Source organism: Salmo salar, chromosome 01 (genome assembly GCF_965601325.2).
Source record: "Salmo salar chromosome 01, fSalSal1, whole genome shotgun sequence".
Taxonomy (NCBI): domain Eukaryota; kingdom Metazoa; phylum Chordata; class Actinopteri; order Salmoniformes; family Salmonidae; genus Salmo; species Salmo salar.
The window spans coordinates 159,581,280-159,601,609 of record NC_138291.1 but is presented as its reverse complement, the minus strand read 5'-3'; the positions used below and the strand labels follow the sequence as shown (position 1 = coordinate 159,601,609).

Genomic DNA, 20,330 nt, shown 5'->3' with positions numbered 1-20,330 from the left:
ACTGTAGTTCAGACAGAGCCTGATCAACAGTGGGGGCAATGGAATAAACAACAGTATCGTCCACATACAGGTGCAGGTAAAAAATGTTTTACAGACAAACCAATATTGTTAATGTATACAGTAAACCAGGGGAGCATCTTTCACTGGGGATGGGGGGGTACATGTCTTCCCCGCATTCTGAAATTGCATTTTTGACCCCCCCAGTTTTATCATTGCAATGTGATAAAAAAAAACAAGCAACAGTGTGCTTTAGGACCATGCGGACGCCTCCGAGTGATCGGGTCGCTGTTTGGAGTGTTTATCCTACTGGATAAAAAAATAAAAGTAATTATGCCCCCCCGACTTATAAAACCAAAGTTGCGTCCCTGCAGTAAACATGTAAAGCCTGTTTAAGCAATACTTGGTATTTTGGTATTTACACGAGTTTCAATCTGCCATTCATCAGCTACTGAAATACACTGAAACTGAAATGCTGCTCACTCATGAAACTTGCAAATATTCTGCACTGGAAGTACCTGTGATCAGTTCTTTCGTAATAACGTTTGTGAGGCTCATTCAGGAATGCTGTTCATCCACTCAGTTGTGCATTACAGGAGACAGTGACGGGTAAGGTTTGATGTGGCCCGAGAGAAGTTGTCCGCAACCAACCACTGATCTAGGATGAGATTAACCTACCCCCCCGATCATCATTCCATCAGGAAGGTGTCAATATCTGACTCAAGACCAGTGGATAACTTTTACATATCCCCCTTGATGACAGTGGCCAAATTTCAAATGAGACCCCATTTTCCATATGGTGCGCTGCTTGACCAGCAGAGTCCCCTGAGTAGCCCTTCATTGAGTAGTGCACTTTATGGGGATTACGGTGTGATTTCAGATGCAGAGAGAGATTGAGCTAGGCAACTCTCATCAATGATGATCATGGTGACCTATGTTGTTTTGTATTCAAATGTCAAACCTGACGTCATCTTGATTCCTACTCCTGCCACATAATTTGACAGTACAATCAAGGCCCTGCCTACTGGCTTTGGCATCACAGAAATTCATAACATATTCTAGAGGCTGTAGTTACACTGATGGACTTATCTTCCATACTTCTCCAATAATGTTGGTAAATGTTATCTTTCTGGGTTGTATGTGCACAAGCAAAACCAATTTCCCTAACAATAATGTTGTATTGTGTTGTATTGTACTTAAATTTCTGTGAAATGTTGAGATCTTTAATGTATGAGGTTTTGCATGTCACGAGAAGTACATTGCATGATATTTTTGTAATTATTTTTAGCTATGACCTAACTTTATTTACACTGTCAACTATCCACAGGAAGTAAAACAAATACACTTGCCTTCTCCTGTTTCTTCTCAGTATCTCTCTCTCTCTCTCTCTCTTTCTCTCTCTCTCTCTCTCTCTCTCTCTCAATAAATAACCTTTCTACTGTTGACCGAGGGGTGGGGTCCTACAGATGTAGGATCTTAATTTGAGCCAGTTAAATACAGCAGGAAAATAATTGTTTGGATTATAATTAATGTACATTTTTCACAAGGGAAAATTCAAAGTGTAAATTACAAACTTCAGAAGCCTTTTTAAACTTCAAATACACTACAACTTAAAAAAAAAAAAATCTCCTGCAACAGGGTGATCAAATTAAGATCCTATGGGCAGAGAGCACCTGAGGCTAGGAGTGCCAGTTATTCCAGTCAGTACCTTGTAAGGCCTGCCTGCCTGTCACACCAGTTCCCTTCCAGCAGTCTCATAGAACACTTACGTATGCCTCAAGAATCACAACCTCTAATGGAATGTGTGAGCTGGAACAGGTGCATGAATTGTTCTATGACACCAGTGACACTGAGCAATACACTCAAAACTGTACTCTGACAGCTCATTCTTATTGAGGACCAATAAGGACAGAAATCTGTAAAGTGACTTGAATACATTCCTTTAAACCCACAGACACAGTAGTATAATGGTATATTGTAAACAAGTGATATAGTTACTCAGCCTGGTCTCATAGACTAGACGTAACATAGTAAATGTAAATTCGGCACACTAGTATGATATGTTACATTTGGTGTAGGGTGGTTGGTAGGGGTTGATGGGTGGGCATATAATGCAAATGTTGGGTGGTTGCTCGGGGTGGATGGGTGGGTGTATAACTTGAACGGGGTGGATGGGTGTGCGTATAACTTGAACGGGGTGGATGGGTGGGCGTATAACTCGAACGGGGTGGATGGGTGGGCGTATAACTCGAACGGGGTGGATGGGTGGGCGTATAATGCGAACGTCTAGCAACCCAAAGGTTGCGAGTTTGAATCTCATCACGGATAACCTTAGCATTTTAGTTAATTAGCAACTTTTCAACTACTTACTACTTTTTAGCTATTTTGCAACTACTTAGCATGTTAGCTAACCCTAACCTTAACCTTAACCCTTTCAGCTAACCCTTCCCCTAACCTTAACCCTTTAAAAAAAACTTAGCCAGCTAGCTAACGTTGGTCACCTAGCTAGAATTCGTAAAATATACTGCTCAAAAAAATAAAGGGAACACTTAAACAACACATCCTAGATCTGAATGAAATAAATAATCTTATTAAATACTTTTTTCTTTACATAGTTGAATGTGCTGACAACAAAATCACACAAAAATAATCAATGGAAATCCAATTTATCAACCCATGAAGGTCTGGATTTGGAGTCACACTCAAAATTAAAGTGGAAAACCACACTACAGGCTGATCCAACTTTGATGTAATGTCCTTAACAAGTCAAAATGAGGCTCAGTAGTGTGTGTGGCCTCCACGTGCCTGTATGACCTCCCTACAATGCCTGGGCATGCTCCTGATGAGGTGGCGGATGGTCTCCTGAGGGATCTCCTCCCAGACCTGGACTAAAGCATCCGCCAACTCCTGGACAGTCTGTGGTGCAACGTGGCGTTGGTGGATGGAGCGAGACATGATGTCCCAGATGTGCTCAATTGGATTCAGGTCTGGGGAACGGGCGGGCCAGTCCATAGCATCAATGCCTTCCTCTTGCAGGAACTGCTGACACACTCCAGCCACATGAGGTCTAGCATTGTCTTGCATTAGGAGGAACCCAGGGCCAACCGCACCAGCATATGGTCTCACAAGGGGTCTGAGGATCTCATCTCGGTACCTAATGGCAGTCAGGCTACCTCTGGCAAGCACATGGAGGGCTGTGCGGCCCCCCAAAGAAATGCCACCCCACACCATGACTGACCCACCGCCAAACCAGTCATGCTGGAGGATGTTGCAGGCAGCAGAACGTTCTCCATGGCGTCTCCAGACTCTGTCACGTCTGTCACGTGCTCAGTGTGAACCTGCTTTCATCTGTGAAGAGCACAGGGCGCCAGTGGCGAATTTGCCAATCTTGGTGTTCTCTGGCAAATGCCAAACGTCCTGCACGGTGTTGGGCTGTAAGCACAACCCCCACCTGTGGACGTCGGGCCCTCATACCACCCTCATGGAGTCTGTTTCTGACCGTTTGAGCAGACACATGCACATTTGTGGCCTGCTGGAGGTCATTTTGCAGGGCTCTGGCAGTGCTCCTCCTGCTCCTCCTTGCACAAAGGCGGAGGTAGCGGTCCTGCTGCTGGGTTGTTGCCCTCCTACGACCTCCTCCACGTCTCCTGATGTACTGGCCTGTCTCCTGGTAGCGCCTCCATGCTCTGGACACTACGCTGACAGACACAGCAAACCTTCTTGCCACAGCTCGCATTGATGTGCCATCCTGGATGAGCTGCACTACCTGAGCCACTTGTGTGGGTTGTAGACTCCGTCTCATGCTACCACTAGAGTGAAAACACCGCCAGCATTCAAAAGTGACCAAAACATCAGCCAGGAAGCATTGGAACTGAGAAGTGGTCTGTGGTCCCCACCTGCAGAACCACTCCTTTATTGGGGGTGTCTTGCTAATTGCCTATAATTTCCACCTGTTGTCTATTCCATTTGCACAACAGCATGTGAAATTTATTGTCAATCAGTGTTGCTTCCTAAGTGGACAGTTTGATTTCACAGAAGTGTGATTGACTTGGAGTTACATTGTGTTGTTTAAGTGTTCCCTTTATTTTTTTGAGCAGTGTATAATAGGTTTTGCAAATTCCTAACATATTGTATGTTTTGCAAATTTGTAACATATAATATGAATTGTAATCCGTAACACATCATACGAAATGGGTGATAGACATCCAAAAATGAATACATACCATACAAAATGTGACATACTAAATGGAGTGTCTCAGAATTACATACACAATAATAAGACATGATCTGAGACCAGGTTGAGTTACTGTAAGTGTGGTTGAAAGTAGGGTAATATCTTTATAAGTTGAACAAGTCATGTGTATATCAGTATCCTCATAAGTATGAAATAATGATCATAATGTCATATATCACCAATAATGTGAATAATTGACTGTAGAAGTGCTAGATTCAATTTGACCCTGTGATGAAGTTCTTCTTCAGGACTTGCATCTGAAACTCCATCTGAAACTCCATCTGAAACTTCATCTGAAATCAATAGTTTTCACCCAATTTTGACTAGGTCACACATTTTTATCAGTTGGGAAAACAAGACACCATGTTTGGTTCCTGACTCAAATATTCCCCAGAGCTTAGTCTCATGTCCTTGTCTTTCTTCCTTCCAAACCGGTCTGATAAGGTGGCTGGTGAGAGCAAGAGGAGCTTAAGGCTGGAATTTTGTGTTTACCCACTGTCTTTATTTATGTCTACCTGCACAATTATTATTTGGAAAACATTAAGCATTTATCTGTGAAGGGAGTCTTGTATCTTGTAGTAGATCCACATTTTTACAGTAACCAACATTTTATATGACTGGGAAAATGAGCTACTGAATAAATTCCACAATACATGTTTGATTGAATTGAACACTAGCTGATTTCTAGGAAGTGTAGCACTACTCCCACTCTGAGAAATACAGCAGGTTCAACCTTAACCAGTTCTGTTGTCACTGTTATGTGACTGTTACACCACAAACTGCTCATGGGTGGAAAGAAGATTGCAGGAGTAACCCTGTAAGACATTGCAGTACACACCATCATGAAAAAGGCCCATACTGTATTTGGACTGAACAATAATTACCTAAGAGTTTTTCCTCACCTAAGAGGTAACCTGGCCAGGAAAATCTCTGGGTCCTGCAGTTTTTCTTGGTTAAGTCACATTATCTTGTAAAACTCTAACAATAATAATTATTCAATGCAGTTAAAACACAGTTAATAACACAGCCACACGACTCAAAATCAATTCAATATAATTCATCCATTCTTCTTCTTTCTTATTACAACAGTCTATCATACGCAGTGTAGGTCTTTGTTATTATTCCTTGCTGTTTGACAGTGGCCTTTAAAGTGTTGCTCCAGAGGTTTTGAATAATTTCAGCCAGTAGTTTTCAAAGTAGTGCTCACGAGCCAAAACGGGTCCCCAATTTTGTTTTTACACAATTATGTACTACGTCATTCATTTTGTGTGATATGTTACGAATTGCAAAAAAATAAGAATTAAAAAAATGTTATGTTTTGAATTCTGATTCGTAGAATATATTATGAATTTGTAACTGGATCTTTAACTTTGGGCCCTAGTCACCTGAGGAGTTGTAGTCCACTGCTGACTGGAGAGAAAGTAGCAATTCATACTCATGCATGTCTTGCCATGTAATTCTGTTGGGGGCTTAGGGTCTAGTAGTTAGAGTGTTGGACTAGTAACCAAAAGGTTGCAAGATCGAAACCCCGAGCTGACAAGGTAAAAATCTGTCGTTCTGCCCCTGAACAAGGCAGTCAACCCACTGTTCCTAGGCCGTCATTGAAAATAAGAATTTGTTCTTAACTGACCTGCTTAGTTAAATAAAGGTAAAAAAAGCTAAGAGAGGCTTTCACACATGGAACCAGTTCATGATGAGGTGACCCTGATATGCTGTAGTAGCTTGCTAAAAATGAAAGATAATTTCTATAAGCTAACGATGCACAGTATAATTTTAGTAATGGTTTCACAAGGCTAAACTATGGATGGTTTTGTGTAACTCAAACAAATAAGACAGCATGAGTGTGATCACATTTCAATTCTCATCCAGTCAGATGAATCAGGCCTCTTGTTTTAACTCTTTTTGTCCAGGAGGGACAGTAAGGTGCTGTCTACCACATACACAGAGAAGAATGACTGGGGTTGGGGCTGGGCTGCAGGACCTGTGGCCTGCTTTCCTGGGACCTAGTTGCACAAAGGCAGCATTGTAAACCCTCAGCAGCAGAGGGACCAGCCCAGCAGATGGATAAGCAGGATGTAGTGGTGTGTTATGGTGTGGAATGGGTGGCGGTGGGGAAACTGGACTGATCAGTAAGGCCCATGAAAACTGAACCAGCCTCTAAGCTAGCTGCCCCTCCTCTAGTTTCACCTCACTGGTTCGGCCAGGTCTGTCAGTGCCAAGCCAAAGGCCAAGAATGTCATCTTTTGTGATGGGTCAGTTTAAGAGAGGAAGTAAAGGGCTATTCACATTCAAATTCCTTGACATCTGTCTACTGTAGCACTTGTCTTACTCTCCAACACTCCCTGAAAACTGGTGAACCATTCACTCAAGGGTGGCCTTTTCACATCATTCAAACACTGACAGACAAAAACAAAATCAGGCACAAAGGCATTAGGGTATAAATATAGCAAAAAATATTTCCATAGCTAAATATAGTCTGTCAAGTGTTCGACAAGAAGAAAAAAAGCAAGCATACAAAGTCATAAGTGAAACGATTATGTGAAAGACCTCTGTTTCAAAGGCAGATTCTGCCATGCTGGCTGTGAGGGCATTTTGCATTCAAGAAGAATCCATTTCGGAATTGCATACAATTTAAATGATACCACTGATGAATCCTTCAAAAACTGTACATGTTTAGCCAGTAATGGCTTTTGGCTTTTAAACCAGCTGGTAACACTAGATTGGACAGTGTCTTCAGACAGTGTCCCTTGATTGTCTTAGTTCATATACCCAGAATCCTATGTGGCTGGGGAGTTGTAGGACTATTTCATGATCTGGGCCTATGTTGCCGGTTTACTTCCGTCGGCAGCGAAAGCAGCAGGTCCGACAGCGTCCAAACTCCTCTTCCGCGTCCTCCTTCACTGTGTAGGAGGTCTGGCTGTCATAACAAGGGGTGTTTGAGGCGCCACCATCTCCATTGTTGGTACCTTCTGAGGGGAATGGCGACTGCCCCCCGGGTTTGAAGGCACCATAGGGGTTAAGGGAGTAATTGCGGTTGCTGTAGGTACTGTCCAGAGCGATGGGGTTGATGATGATCGTGCTGTCCTCTCCAGAATGTAGCTTGGCCCGAGGGATGGTCACGTCTCCATAAGGGTTTTCCAGAGACAAATTCATTATGACTGACTGATTGTGGAAGGCTGAGAGTACGAAACACAGGTAGATAGGGTCTGTGGCTGTCAATCTCTTGACAGGCTTTTGGTTTGATGTGTTGGATCTCAGACTGGGTATTGAGGCTCTGATCTGAAGCTTTGCTCTCAAAGTTTGTTCTAGTTTCCTCTGGTGACTTGAACTGGTTCCAAGAATACTCCTGTAAAAGACAGATTTCATCATTTTAATACAACTGTATAGTTATAAAGACAATCCTGAAACTACAAAAGCTCTGGTTCTGTTCTGTTTGACCTTCACGAAATTCAGAGAAAAAAGTATTATCACAATGCAGTGAAATGACACTTGGATGTATCTCTTTTTCATTTTCATCCCGACTGCTTCATAGTTTTCCTGCATATTCCTAATCGTTCTCAATTTAGGGTTTATCGATAAACTCCTCATATTGCTAAAATTCGATCCCATTCTCTTTCCAAATAATATTCATGATCATATTTCATGTTGACACCTTTATATGGATGACTACATCTTTAAAAACACGACCTAACACCAACAGTAAAGGCAAAACTTCACCAATAACAAGCACTGATTGTTTATGCTTACCTTTTCAACTTGTGGAATTCCTCAGCAGTCAAGTGTTATGATGTCCCATGTAAAGTCCCCTGGTCTTCTGACAGTTCATATAATCCAGAAGGCACTTAAAGGTTGAATGGTTGTCTCTTGCAGATCTTTCCTAGTGTACTCCCACTGTGGCTTCATTGGAAAAGGGAGCCACACCTGTAGCGATGTGTGTCAGAGTGAGGACTGAGGTGGGGGTGGCCACACACACACACACAGGTGCAACCTTGACTCAAGGATAGACGCAACATAGTAAACGTAAATCGGTCTCCCTCCATTTAGTAGTTTACTTTTCGTATGGTATGTATCAGTTTGTGGATGTCTATCATCCATTTCGTATGACATGTTACGAATTCCACTTTGTTGTTAGCTATGCTAGGGGTTAAGGTTACGGGTTAAGGTTAGGGTTAGCTAACATGCTAAATAGTTGCAAAGTAGTAAGTAGTTGCAAAGTTGCTAATTAGCTAACATGCTAAAGTTGTCCTTGATGTGATTCAAACACACAACAATTGGGTTGCTAGACGTTTGCGTTATACGCCCACCCATCCTCCTTTGACCAACCTCCCTTTTTTTCATTTTTTTACTTTAGTAACCTTCTGTCTTATGCAACCATACCAAGAGTAACATATCATACTCATTTGAGTGTCAAAGATTTATGTTTGCTAAGTTACATCTAGACTTTGAGGCCAGGCTGTCAAGTGTGAAGGAGTGTTGTTGGTGTATCTGGGAGTCACCTGATCCAATCTCTACGAGAGCAGAGCAGCTACCTGAAACCCAAAGAGGGCGTGGTGATGACTGGCTGCCTCAGCCCTGGTTTATCATTCCTCTAGCTGCTCAAAACACAGGCGGATTTGTCATGGCAACCAGGGCCCATATCCACAAAGCGTCACGGAGTATGAGTGCTGACCTAGGATGTCCATACAAGCTTATTCATAGTGATCTAAAAGTCAAAACTGATGCTAAATCAGCACTCCTACTCTGAGAGACTTTGTGGAAACAGCCCTAGTCTCTCTTTCTCCCCCTGCCCCTCCTCTCTCTTTCTCTCTCACAGTATCTCAATCGGTATCTGTCGCCTGCTGCTAACACCACCCATTGCAAATATTCACTTAAAAGCCCTAATATAATGTAACTGGTAAATGACAGTGTAAACACTCAAAGCTCTAATCACACAGGTTGGTCATGATAAGGACAGCAACAAAAACCCTATGACAAAGATTTGTGTTTGTTATTTTTAGTCTGCGTTTGTTGTATTTAAGAGTTTTTTTAGTTGCAGGGAGTGGTTTATAGAAAATAAAAATAGAGAGCATTCTAAGTTTAAACCATGATATTTCAGTCAATCTGAACAGGACTGCCGACATAGCTGCCTAAATGGGTGTTTAGGCTTAGTTCCTGTGTTAAACATTAACCTGGTTCCATATGAAACACATTCCTGCAGCTATTTCCTCTGCTTTGACCCAGAACCTTTACATTTGCAAGTGTGGAGACAGCAAAAATTCCTCATACCAATGTTTGTTAAACGGATCAAGGTGAACGAGAGCTTGCTCACAGACAAACGCACACACACGCAAACAGCAATGATTTATATATACACACTAGATGACTAATAGGAGGCACAGTGCCTCCATCTTGGCACTCCCCCACCATTGTACAAAATATTTTGGAAGCTGTAGAAATGCATGTATTCATTTCTACATTTGTTTAAGTATATGTTTTACAGATTAATGTTACTGTCCCCACTGCAACAACAAAAATACGCTCAGACGTCATGCTTTTGTAAGATAATTCTATGGCCTTTTGTTTTCCTCAAGTGGTTTTCCGCGTCAACCCTTTTCACTTTAGTTATTAAGGCGTGGTACCTTTTTTGTGCATTTATGCTCTTAGCCTGCATATATTTGGGTCGTTTTTAACTTTCAGAATTGCCCTCACATAAATTCTTAGAGCTCATAACCATGTAGACATACATTGCACTTTTTCCCCATAGGTCGGTGCAGTACCCTCATTTCACCAGTGAGAGAAAGTAGCATAAGGAGCGAGAGCTTAGTTTAAATTGCTTCACCAGTATCAGATATTACTTCATCCTTACTATCAACATTAGGAATGGGGGTAGGGGAATCTGATCCTAGATCTGTGATTTAGGGTCACTTCTATCTTAAGCTAATTTACATAGCAGGGGATTGCTCCCATTACCCAATATGACCTTTGTGACATTTTTCCTTCTTGTGCTCCAATCAAATCCCTCCAACATTATCAGCATGGAGTAGCTTAGCTCTGTAGGTCAACTCTAATCCTATAAATATGTGAAGTACATACTTTCTCATCACACGCACATACAAAAACAAATTTTTAAGAATACGCAAAAATTTATTAGACATGTTTTCTTGCTTTTCAAACAATTTAGGTTAAAATCTATGCAGTGTTGAATGAGTCACATGATTCAAGTATATTACAATGTACATATAAAAACAAGTGTGCAACAGGCAGTAGCCAGGCCAGACCCCAGTGTTTGGTTTCTGTATGCAACACTTTGTGGAACGACGATGTAGCCAAGGGGAGTTTGTGTCACCGGCATCTCCCCGGTCTGTCACATCTGTGACCCCCACTCCTCCGAGGCTAAAGTTAAAGGTTCAGAGTTCCTTTACCGAGGGGTCAGAGTCAGGTGAGGTCTCTACCCCCTTATGCAGAGAATTAATCCAGCAGCAGCAACACAAAAAGCACCAATGTCCACATTTGTTCAAAGCAAAACAAATAAAAAATACATTGAAAAACTAAAATTCCCCAAATAGATTTTTGGCACTACTATAAAACAAACAGAACTACAGAAAAAAAATAGCTTTAAAACAGCTCAGCCCTGGGTATCTGAACGTTCCGCCAAGGGTCTCACAATCATTATACGGTAAGTGCATGATACATAGTTAGTATTGATATCAGCATAACTTAAGCTTTACAGTCTTAACAAAAGTTTTAGCTATTTAACACTGTCATAGGCAGATAACTTCCAGTAACAACTTATTCCAATTCAACCGAACAGTAGAAGACAAAAGTATGAGTTGCCAGTACCAGTTTCCACATTCTCTCCAATGATCCTACCACCAGTGCTGCACATTGTCGTCGGTTTGTTTTTGGAATGACGGTCAGAGGGCTGTACTGTATATTAGCATAAAAAGGTATGGCTCCATTCAGAGGAATACGTCAGGATTTAGTCCATTAATGGATTGGGTTAGATTAACACACGTCATCAATCATCTCAACTCATTATCATATGTTAAACAATGTGTATTCAATGTGACATACACCTTTTAGCAGTCATTTAGGAATGAAAGTGCCATGTGAGTGAGTTATGCTGGCATGCTAAATTGTAACACTACAATAGAACTCCAATAGAAGAGATCCACCTGGTTTGAACCCCCTCCGTGTAGACACCTGTTAGCAGTGCTTGACTTGGAATGAAAGTAGTGCAGGAGCTGTCTTTTTCCAAGTCCATCCGTTAGATCATGTTCACCGAAATACACAACTGGTATGCTACAGAGACTATTTTAGGAGTTCATACACATTTTCCATTCCATTCCATAATGCTACAATGTGGTTAGACCAGGGCTGGAACAAAAGCCTGCACACCCAGTAGCTGTCCTGGTGGATGGTGCCACATTTCATATAAAATATAGCAACATTACAACCAAATACTTTAGTTTTTATCAAATGATTCCCTCATTAAATGAATCAGGGATCAAATGGATAAGGTAGGCTACTTCAAAGCAAGGTGTCACTAGACATGTTTATATATAAGGCTCAAATATTCATTCTTCAGGGGAGATCTATGCACAGCAATTTATTTGTCAATTGTTCCATTTTTTTTTTATGTTACCTGCAGCAGAAATGAGCACAGAGACACACACTGAAGGGTCATTCCGATGATGGCTGATATGTCCATTTTTAAGTGTGCCTTCATGAATTACATTAGCAAAAATCATGAAATACATTTCCATGCCTTTTCATGACCTGATGAAGGGCTTTTGCCAAAAGAGGGTTTATGCGCATTCAGGCTGGCTCATTTTCAATAGGCACAATCTTGAACTGACATCCTACTGTCAGTCACAGATTCACAGACTAGTGGAAAATAAACTTGAACGAAGCGGAATCAGAAAATGAATGCCCATTGGCCATTGCTAGTCAACGCAGATCCGGCCTTCATTCCACTTTGATCAAACCTTTTTGCCTCTGTGTATGAATCTAGACCGGTGACAGGCTACTTTGTTTTATAGAGGAGCCGGTACGCAATTCATCAAACATTTGAAGTGTCGGTAAGGCCTCCGGGTAGCTCAGTCCCAAGTCAAGCACTGCCTGTTAGGCATCACTTACAGTAAAACAACAGCGATAATTGGCATCAGGCAGGCAGCACTACTAGCTACCACTCTAATGATGATTAACAACACATTGTTGGGATGGCAGAGATCGTACATCATGGGCTTACTACAACAGGGTTGTATTTATTAGGGCAGACTGAGGCAAAACATTTTACAACGGAAAGTCCAGGTATTCAGCCTGTTTTCTTCTGGCAGGTGCCTAATGAATACGACCCAGACTCGTCTGACTGGGAGGAGTGGTGCCAGTCTGTACCTCCATCACAGGGAGGGAAGAGTCCACATAATCACCCCCAACACAAGCACCTTCTCTGGGGATGGCAGAAGAGGGAGAGACCAAAGGAGAACAGGAAGGCATTCAGTATCAGAATGAAGGAGGGAGGGAAATTAGAGAAGGAAGAGGGTAGACGTGTGGCCTCTGGTACATTCCTTCTTCGTGGTATGTGTACTGTAGGTGTGTGTATACTGTACATTGTATAGGGAAGCCTGTCCACATGATAGAGGCTGTGTGTGACAGGGGTTATCTGTATGTGTGGAGATGTGTCTTGCTAGCCTGGTCCCAGATCTGTTTGTGATGTATTGCCAATGGCCATATGAGTTGGGCTACACAGCACTAGCCAGATCTGTAATCAGGCTGGTGTCTTGCTGCTTGTGTCTGAAATCTCAGGAGGAACTCCTAGTTGAAGAGGATACCCCTGACAAAAGGCAATATGGGTATAATTTAGCAACAATTTTTTTTAAAGCTATGTCATTATTCTTATGGAATGTAAATGTAACTAATTGCTATAAACTATCTTGCTTTTGCTGGTCAGGTATGTACACTAGTTGTAATCAACTGTCCAACTGGCAATAAGTAAATTGTTAATAGAAACTCTAGTCAAAGAAACGGGGAGACCCCTTAGTAGTAATGCAACAGTGGTGACTGAGTTTTTTCTGTAAGTCCATCAGTGTGTCGTATGCCAGCCGTACGTGAATGAGTGTGTCGTATGCCAGCCGTACGTGAATGAGTGTGTCTAAGTCAGCCTGTGCACCTCCGCTCAAATCTGTACACACATGTTAGTGTATCCATCAGTTTATTTTAGTCCGTTTCCCCCCAGAAAGTGTCTCTCTGGTTGGCCATCTCGGCTCACAGTCCCCAGAGGTTCTCCATAGCGGATCTTCTGGCCGGCCTTCAGGTTGAAGCTGAAGTCGTGCGGAGCCTCGAAGAGAAGGACTATAGTGGAGCCCAGGTTGAACTCTCCCAGGTGCTCCCCTTTCCTCATGCTCACGCCCTCCTGGTTGTTGTTGGACAAGTAGCTGAAGTCGTTGTACGAGCCTTTGCTGTAGCGTGGGCTGTTAGTGCGCAGCTCCTGGGTACATACACACACAGAGAGAGAGAGACAGACAGACAGACAGAGAGAGAAAGGATACAGTTTAGTAAATATATTATAATAATGATCCAATACATACAATGTCAAGTGTTTTGAGCATCTGGTGAAAAGGATTTGATCTATATCAATCGATTTGATATAGAGACTTATAGTCACGCATATATTAAATCCACGTGACACATGGGGGAATCAAAGCCATAGCCCTGATGTTGCATGCACCCTGCTCCAAACAACCCTTAACACTGAAAGGATATCTCATAACTGTCCCATTTATCCAGTGCCCATCATGTGATGTGGTGGTCCCGTGTGGCTCAGTTGGTAGAGCATGGTGTTTGCAACGCCAGGGTTGTGGGTTCGATTCCCACGGGGGACCAGTACGGAGAAAAAAAATTTATGAAATGTATGCATTCACTACTGTAAGTCGCTCTGGATAAGAGCATCTGCTAAATGACCAAAATGTAAAATGTAAAAAATGTGCAAAACATTTGAGGAGAATAGTTGAATTGGAGTAAGCCCCATTAGACGATGAGCAGCATGATAGCTGCTGAATGAAGTCATATCCTCCTGTTATGTTGTTGACGGTCTGGTTGGGAACAGCTTATGCCACATTTCATCTTTCCCGTCTCCCCTCTCCTCACCCTTCCTTCGCTTCCCCCTTCCTGATCAGGCTCTTCTTAATGACAGCCAAACCAGCAGGTGATGGTGTTGGCTTACAGTTAACCCCCTCACCTACATATTAAAACGACCACGTCATCCTAAGCCTCTGGTCTAATCAATGGAAGTATATGGCTCCTATGGGAAATCAGTCAGTTTAAACACAGAGTGGAGAGATTAAATAGGCCTATCCGGTGTGTGTGTCGGCAGGGAAATGGCCTGACGTACAGGTAAGTGGGACAGGAAGCAGAGGGAGTGAAAGCTCACATTGCGAGAAGAAGTGCAATAGGGGTCAGAGTGACAAGGGGTCAGAACCTCTCTTAACCTGTTAGGGCTAGGGGGCAGTATTGACACGGCTGGATAAAAAACGTACCCGATTTAATCTGGTTACTACTCCTGCCCAGTAACTAGAATATGCATATAATTATTGGCTTTGGATAGAAAACACCCTAAAGTTTCTAAAACTGTTTGAATGGTGTCTGTGAGTATAACAGAACTCATATGGCAGGCCAAAACCTGAGAAGATTCCATGCAGGAAGTGGACTGTCTGACAAGTTGTGTTTCATCTGGGCTCTTTTTATTGAAGATTTAGGATCTTTGCAATAACGTGACACTTCCTATGGCTCCCATAGGCTCTCAGAGCCCGGGAAAAAGCTGAAGGATATCGAGGCAGGCTCTGGCTGAAACACATTATCGCTTTTGGCAAGTGGCCGTTCAGAGTACTGTGGGCTTAGGCGCGTGCCCGGGTCGACCGAATGCTTTATTTTCTTTCCTCTGTTTACCTAAATGCAGATTCCCGGTCGGAATATTATCGCTTTTTTACGAGAAAAATGGCATAAAAATGGATTTTAAACAGCGGTTGACATGCTTCGAAGTACGGTAATGGAATATTTCGATTTTTTTTGTCACGAATTGCGCCATGCTCGTCACCCTTATTTACCCTTTCGGATAGTGTCTTGAACGCACGAACAAAACGCCGCTGTTTGGATATAACTATGGATTATTTTGAACCAAACCAACATTTGTTATTGAAGTAGAAGTCCTGGGAGTGCATTCTGACGAAGACAGCAAAGGTAATAACATTTTTCTTATAGTAAATGTGACTTTTCTGAGTGCTAAACTTGCTGGGTGTCTAAATAGCTAGCCCTGTGATGCCGGGCTATCTACTGAGAATATTGCAAAATGTGCTTTCACCGAAAAGCTATTTTAAAATCGGACATATCGAGTGCATAGAGGAGTTCTGTATCTATAATTCTTAAAATAATTGTTATGCTTTTTGTGAACGTTTATCGTGAGTAATTTAGTAAATTCACCGGCAGTGTTCGGTGGGAATGCTAGTCACATGCTAGTCACATGCTAATGTAAAAAGCTGGTTTTTGTTATAAATATGAACTTGATTGAACAAAACATGCATGTATTGTATAACATAATGTCCTAGGGTTGTCATCTGATGAAGATCATCAAAGGTTAGTGCTGCATTTAGCTGTGGTTTGGGTTTATGTAACATTATATGCTAGCTTGAAAAATGGGTGTCTGATTATTTCTGGCTGGGTTCTCTGCTGACATAATCTAATGTTTTGCTTTCGTTGTAAAGCCTTTTTGAAATCGGACAGTGTGGTTAGATTAACGAGAGTCTTGTCTTTAAAATTGTGTAAAATAGTCATATGTTTGAAAAAATTGAAGTTTTTGCATTTCTAAGGTTTTTGAATAACGCGCCACGGGATTACACTGGCTGTTACGTAGGTGTGACGATTTGGTGCCACCTATCCTAGAGAGGTTAAGTCAGCATTATTTCTACTGTATGTAGTGTTATGTCCTAATAATTAATCTTTAAGTAAATACTATGGCACAGTACCAGAACAGGCTCAGACCAGGCCCCCAGTGTCTGGTCTGGAGTGTGAAGTCACGAGCTCTGCTGGTTGGCTACTGCGTAGCTACCTAGTGGTGTCAAAAGTCCTGGTCTGCCCTAGAAAGCCTATGTAAATTACAATCATCAGAACAGCCAAACTATTCTTTTTTTTTAAGTCTGTTTTGGGCTCTAAAATGTGTTTATTATGATCAAGTTCAATCCCCACAGTGAATTATTTAAAAGTTCGCAACAAATTGAGATATTTAGTTAAATAGTGATCCATTCTGACTACTACATTTGTCATCACACAGGATCACATCCTGACACAGACCAATCACTGGCTGGCAGGCTACGAGGAGGCTCTCGCCCTCATGCACTCTTTGCGCGTCTCTTAGGCAGGATGACAACGACTACGTCGACCATGATCCTTTGCTAGTTATGGCCACTTTCACCATGATCCTTAGCGATTTTTTTGTGACAGTCAGCAATATGGCGGGCTTCAAATTCAAATACTTCTATGGAAATCTCCCAATGGTGCTATCACTATCTACTGGTTTTAATGTCTATGGGTCAGACTAGTAAACATTCACCCTAAGTGGGCTGCAGCGCTAACTAACCTTGTCAAAGTAGATACGTATGGAGCCCACGTTGGTGGCCCCTACAGCGGTGAGGGAGAAGAAGCCGTGTGTCCACTCTCCGCTCAACACCACCCTCTCATTATGGCAGAACAGTTCTTTGATCCAGCGGGCCACGCCAGGGTTCACTGACATCAGAGAGCCTGGGAGGGACACGGACAGGGAGCAGGAGGTAAATACACAGCTATACAGACACGACACAAAACATGAGGTATAATACAAACACTGCAAGCAGCACCATATTTATACACCAAATATGATTTTAGGACTGTGCCATTTTAGATCAGATAGGAGTGAGGGTGCAAGGTGCAGCATGGCGAGTCTGAGTATGTGGAATGAGTATGGTGTGTGTCCAGGACATCCTGGGATTGTCCTAGCATCATCCTACCGTAGCAGAGTAATTCTGGTGTTTATATATGAAGCGTATAGTAGGAGTAGGACAGTCCTAACAGGGTACTGACCGGGGAAGTGTCTTCTGTGGGCCACCCTCCAGTCTGTGGGGGAGTGGAAGCAGTGGTAGTCTCCTGGAGCCAGGTACACCACACAGTGGAACAGCTCATTCTCCTCTTTAGTCACCAGCAGGTCCTGAAACGAGCTGGGGTCCTCTTCATCTGGGAAAACACGCATACATCCACCATTATGGTCAGCAGGCAGGGTGTACAAGGTGTGTCATACAAACCAATCCTAAATGACCTCTAATCTCTGTGCTAGACAAAACAAATGGGCAAGGTGAGCCTATTAGGTCTATAACATAAGTGAAATATTTCCACCCAATCCTTTGAGATTATCAAGTCTAAAGGAGGTAGGGGGATTAAGGGTCAAATTGGGATTGGGCATTAGACCAGGAGGGGGAAAGGGTAGAGGTATTCACTTGATGGCTTGATGGTACTGTTGATGGCCTCAGCCCAGGTGTGTGGTCCCAGGAAGGTCTCCAGAGAGTAGGTGACTCCTTTGACTTGCTCCACCTCACAGTTCCGCACTCGCCCAAAGTGCAGGATCTTCCCATCTGCTGGGCTGATCTGAAAAGCACACAGACATTATGGCTTTAGCCAGGGATCTACTCCTCTGTGTGTATAAAAGCCAGTAGAGAGAACTCTGATCAGACAGAGCAGGAAGAGTAGTTCAAATTCACACACATACAGACAGTTCACATATACGTGTGAACATGCACGCACGTACAAAAACACACTTACCACGCAGTGTGAGTCGCACACGGGCCGGATAGCCGGTTTGAGTTTCCGTCTAAAGAACTCTCCCAGGTTCCTGTACTGAATTAGGTCTTCCACAGCAGCCTCCTGCATGTTGACACCAAACGTCCAGATATACAGACTGTAGACTGGCTTCCTCAGCCAGGTCGGCAGCTCCACCTGGTTCAGCCGACCCCAGGCCCGAGACAGCAGCCGTGTCGGGATGGTCTTGTACAGAGCAACCTGAACCAAGGAGGAGGAGAATGTTGGGTTACACTACACATAGCTAGACTCCATGTTCTCACATTGGCTGCATCCTGGCTCCTTGTTTTTGTGGTCTGGCCAACTCCTATGGTCATTGTTACACCAAACGACCATAGGAGTTGGCAACAGTGCACAAACAGATCTGGCACCGAGCAACTGCTTCTCTACTGGGAGAACTCTAGGAGGAGAAGCTAGAACCCTGGCAGACGAGGCTATTGAAGGCAAGGTGACATCTTGAATAAAAGTATTAGCCTCCCATATCACTAGGTCAATTGCATCAAGGCCATGTGCGGGACAGGTAGTAAGGTTGAGGTGTTGACAGCGTTTTAAGACGCCTGAATAGATCAAACTTTTGCACACCTGAAGTTCTGTCTTAGTTTACAGGTGCATTGTAAAAGCCTAAAGTGAACAGGTAGAACTCACACAAACTGTGTATATTTGCAAAATCATCTTTTCCAGATCACTGCAAAGTTTCAGTCGCATAGAAAGCCATCAATTCACGGCTTTAAGGATACCTAAACATAAACCTAGCCCTAAGCTGTACTCACCAAAACACGACCACATCTGAGCAGCAGCGTCGGTTTGAGCAGCAGCATCAAAAAACCAAAGTAATCGAAATTTATTGATTCCTACATCCCCTTCTACTCTATTTATCTCTGCATCCATGAGATGTGACCAGTCAAGTTGAAGGAGCCGCCTGTCACTTGACCTCTCTGCACAGGTGTAGAACATCCATCTGCGAAATTCAGTGTGCAATGAAGTGAAGAGTGACAAAGCGATCTGATGATCTGACCCTCCTTGCACCTGCAAGCAGTCAGGACTGTTTAGATTCCTCTATCGCCTGAGCGATCCAGATGGTTTGCTGCTTGACTTGCTGCTGCTGCTGCTTCTAGCTGTTCCCTGGGCCAGGCTGGAATCATCAATAGCGTCTGCCTAGCTAAGTGGATTAGTCATGTTCTGGACCAGCTGACATGAGGAAGGAGGAGAAAAGGACTCTAATAAAGCTTACCTATCCTCCCCTTTGAAAATGTTGCGAATCGGATGTTGCAAGATATCTGATGATATAGATGGGGTTAAATACACAAAACATGATTAATTTAATACCGGGCTAATCCTGATGTGTGGAAGCAAGCCTCGTTAATTATAATTAGTTGACTGTGCACTTTAGGGATCTGCAGCCTACAGGATCAAATCCGTCTCAAGTCCAACTCGGCTACGAACAGACCGCGGCACAATATATATATATTTTTTTTGACATGGCCTCCAATGCGAGGACAGAATAATTAATAAACACAATGACAGATTTAAAATAGACCTAAAATAGAATAGGACTTAAACAGGTAGGTAGGAGGGGAAAGGGCCTAGAAAATCCATTTCATCCACAATGTGGCTCAATCCACATGGAGTTCAGGGCTAAATTAAAAACCATGAAAGTGATCAGAGTTCAGACTGAACAGAAATACAAACGTAGGAGAAATACTGGGGCGTATTTAATGTGGGTTACAATCCAAATTATTTTCCAATCGTTTCATTCTGAACAGAACCATTATTTTTTTCCCTTCCAGCCAGCAAAATTAAGTTCTGAACCGACTCAAACCCCCAAAAAGTGAATGTTTATATCGTTCCTTTCTGATCCATTTTTTACATTTAGCTCGACATCAAATTACTTCACCAATCAGTGCGCATAGAGCAGCTTGCTATGGAGCAAGCAAGTTATAGTTGTTCACATGCATTGGAGAGACAAATTTGGATGCGAGATATGACAAATTTTGCGGGTGGGGAGGGAGCAAGAAAGGGTGGAGAAGGAGGCTTGGTTTGAAGCGCTGGGCATCTTATGACATGCACTATCTGAATTAGGCCCAAAGAATTATACCTACGGGAGGAGCGGCTTTTATGAAGGAACTTTGAATGTCTTCGACCTTCAGAGAGTTGACTTAACGTTGGGCCACAGCTAGCTAGCTAACAAGCTTGTGGATGCAGAGGCACCAGAATTTAAATAAAAACACGTCTTACCTTTTAG

The 20,330-nt window shown here is 42.8% G+C and overlaps 1 protein-coding gene and 1 long non-coding RNA gene across 6 annotated transcripts in view; both read right to left on the bottom strand.

The window, feature by feature from the left end:
* Positions 1 to 4,051: 4,051 nt before the first annotated feature.
* Positions 4,052 to 8,260, bottom strand: LOC106567788 (uncharacterized). The gene is made up of 2 exons (XR_001320170.3): positions 7,979 to 8,260; positions 4,052 to 7,577 (listed from the first exon to the last, which is right to left on the bottom strand). It is a non-coding gene; the product is annotated as an uncharacterized LOC106567788 (long non-coding RNA).
* Positions 8,261 to 10,333: 2,073 nt separating this feature from the next.
* The window catches only part of LOC100380321 (phosphatidylserine decarboxylase), a 42,023-nt gene continuing 32,026 nt past the window's right edge, over positions 10,334 to 20,330 (bottom strand). For all 5 annotated transcript variants that reach the window (XM_045724544.2, XM_045724520.2, XM_014136546.3 and 2 more), the window contains 5 exon segments: positions 18,053 to 18,289; positions 17,731 to 17,878; positions 17,321 to 17,470; positions 16,842 to 17,002; positions 10,334 to 13,700 (listed from right to left, as the gene is read on the bottom strand). In XM_045724544.2, the coding sequence (XP_045580500.1) occupies positions 13,425 to 13,700; positions 16,842 to 17,002; positions 17,321 to 17,470; positions 17,731 to 17,878; positions 18,053 to 18,289 (972 nt within the window). In that variant the 3' untranslated portion in view covers positions 10,334 to 13,424.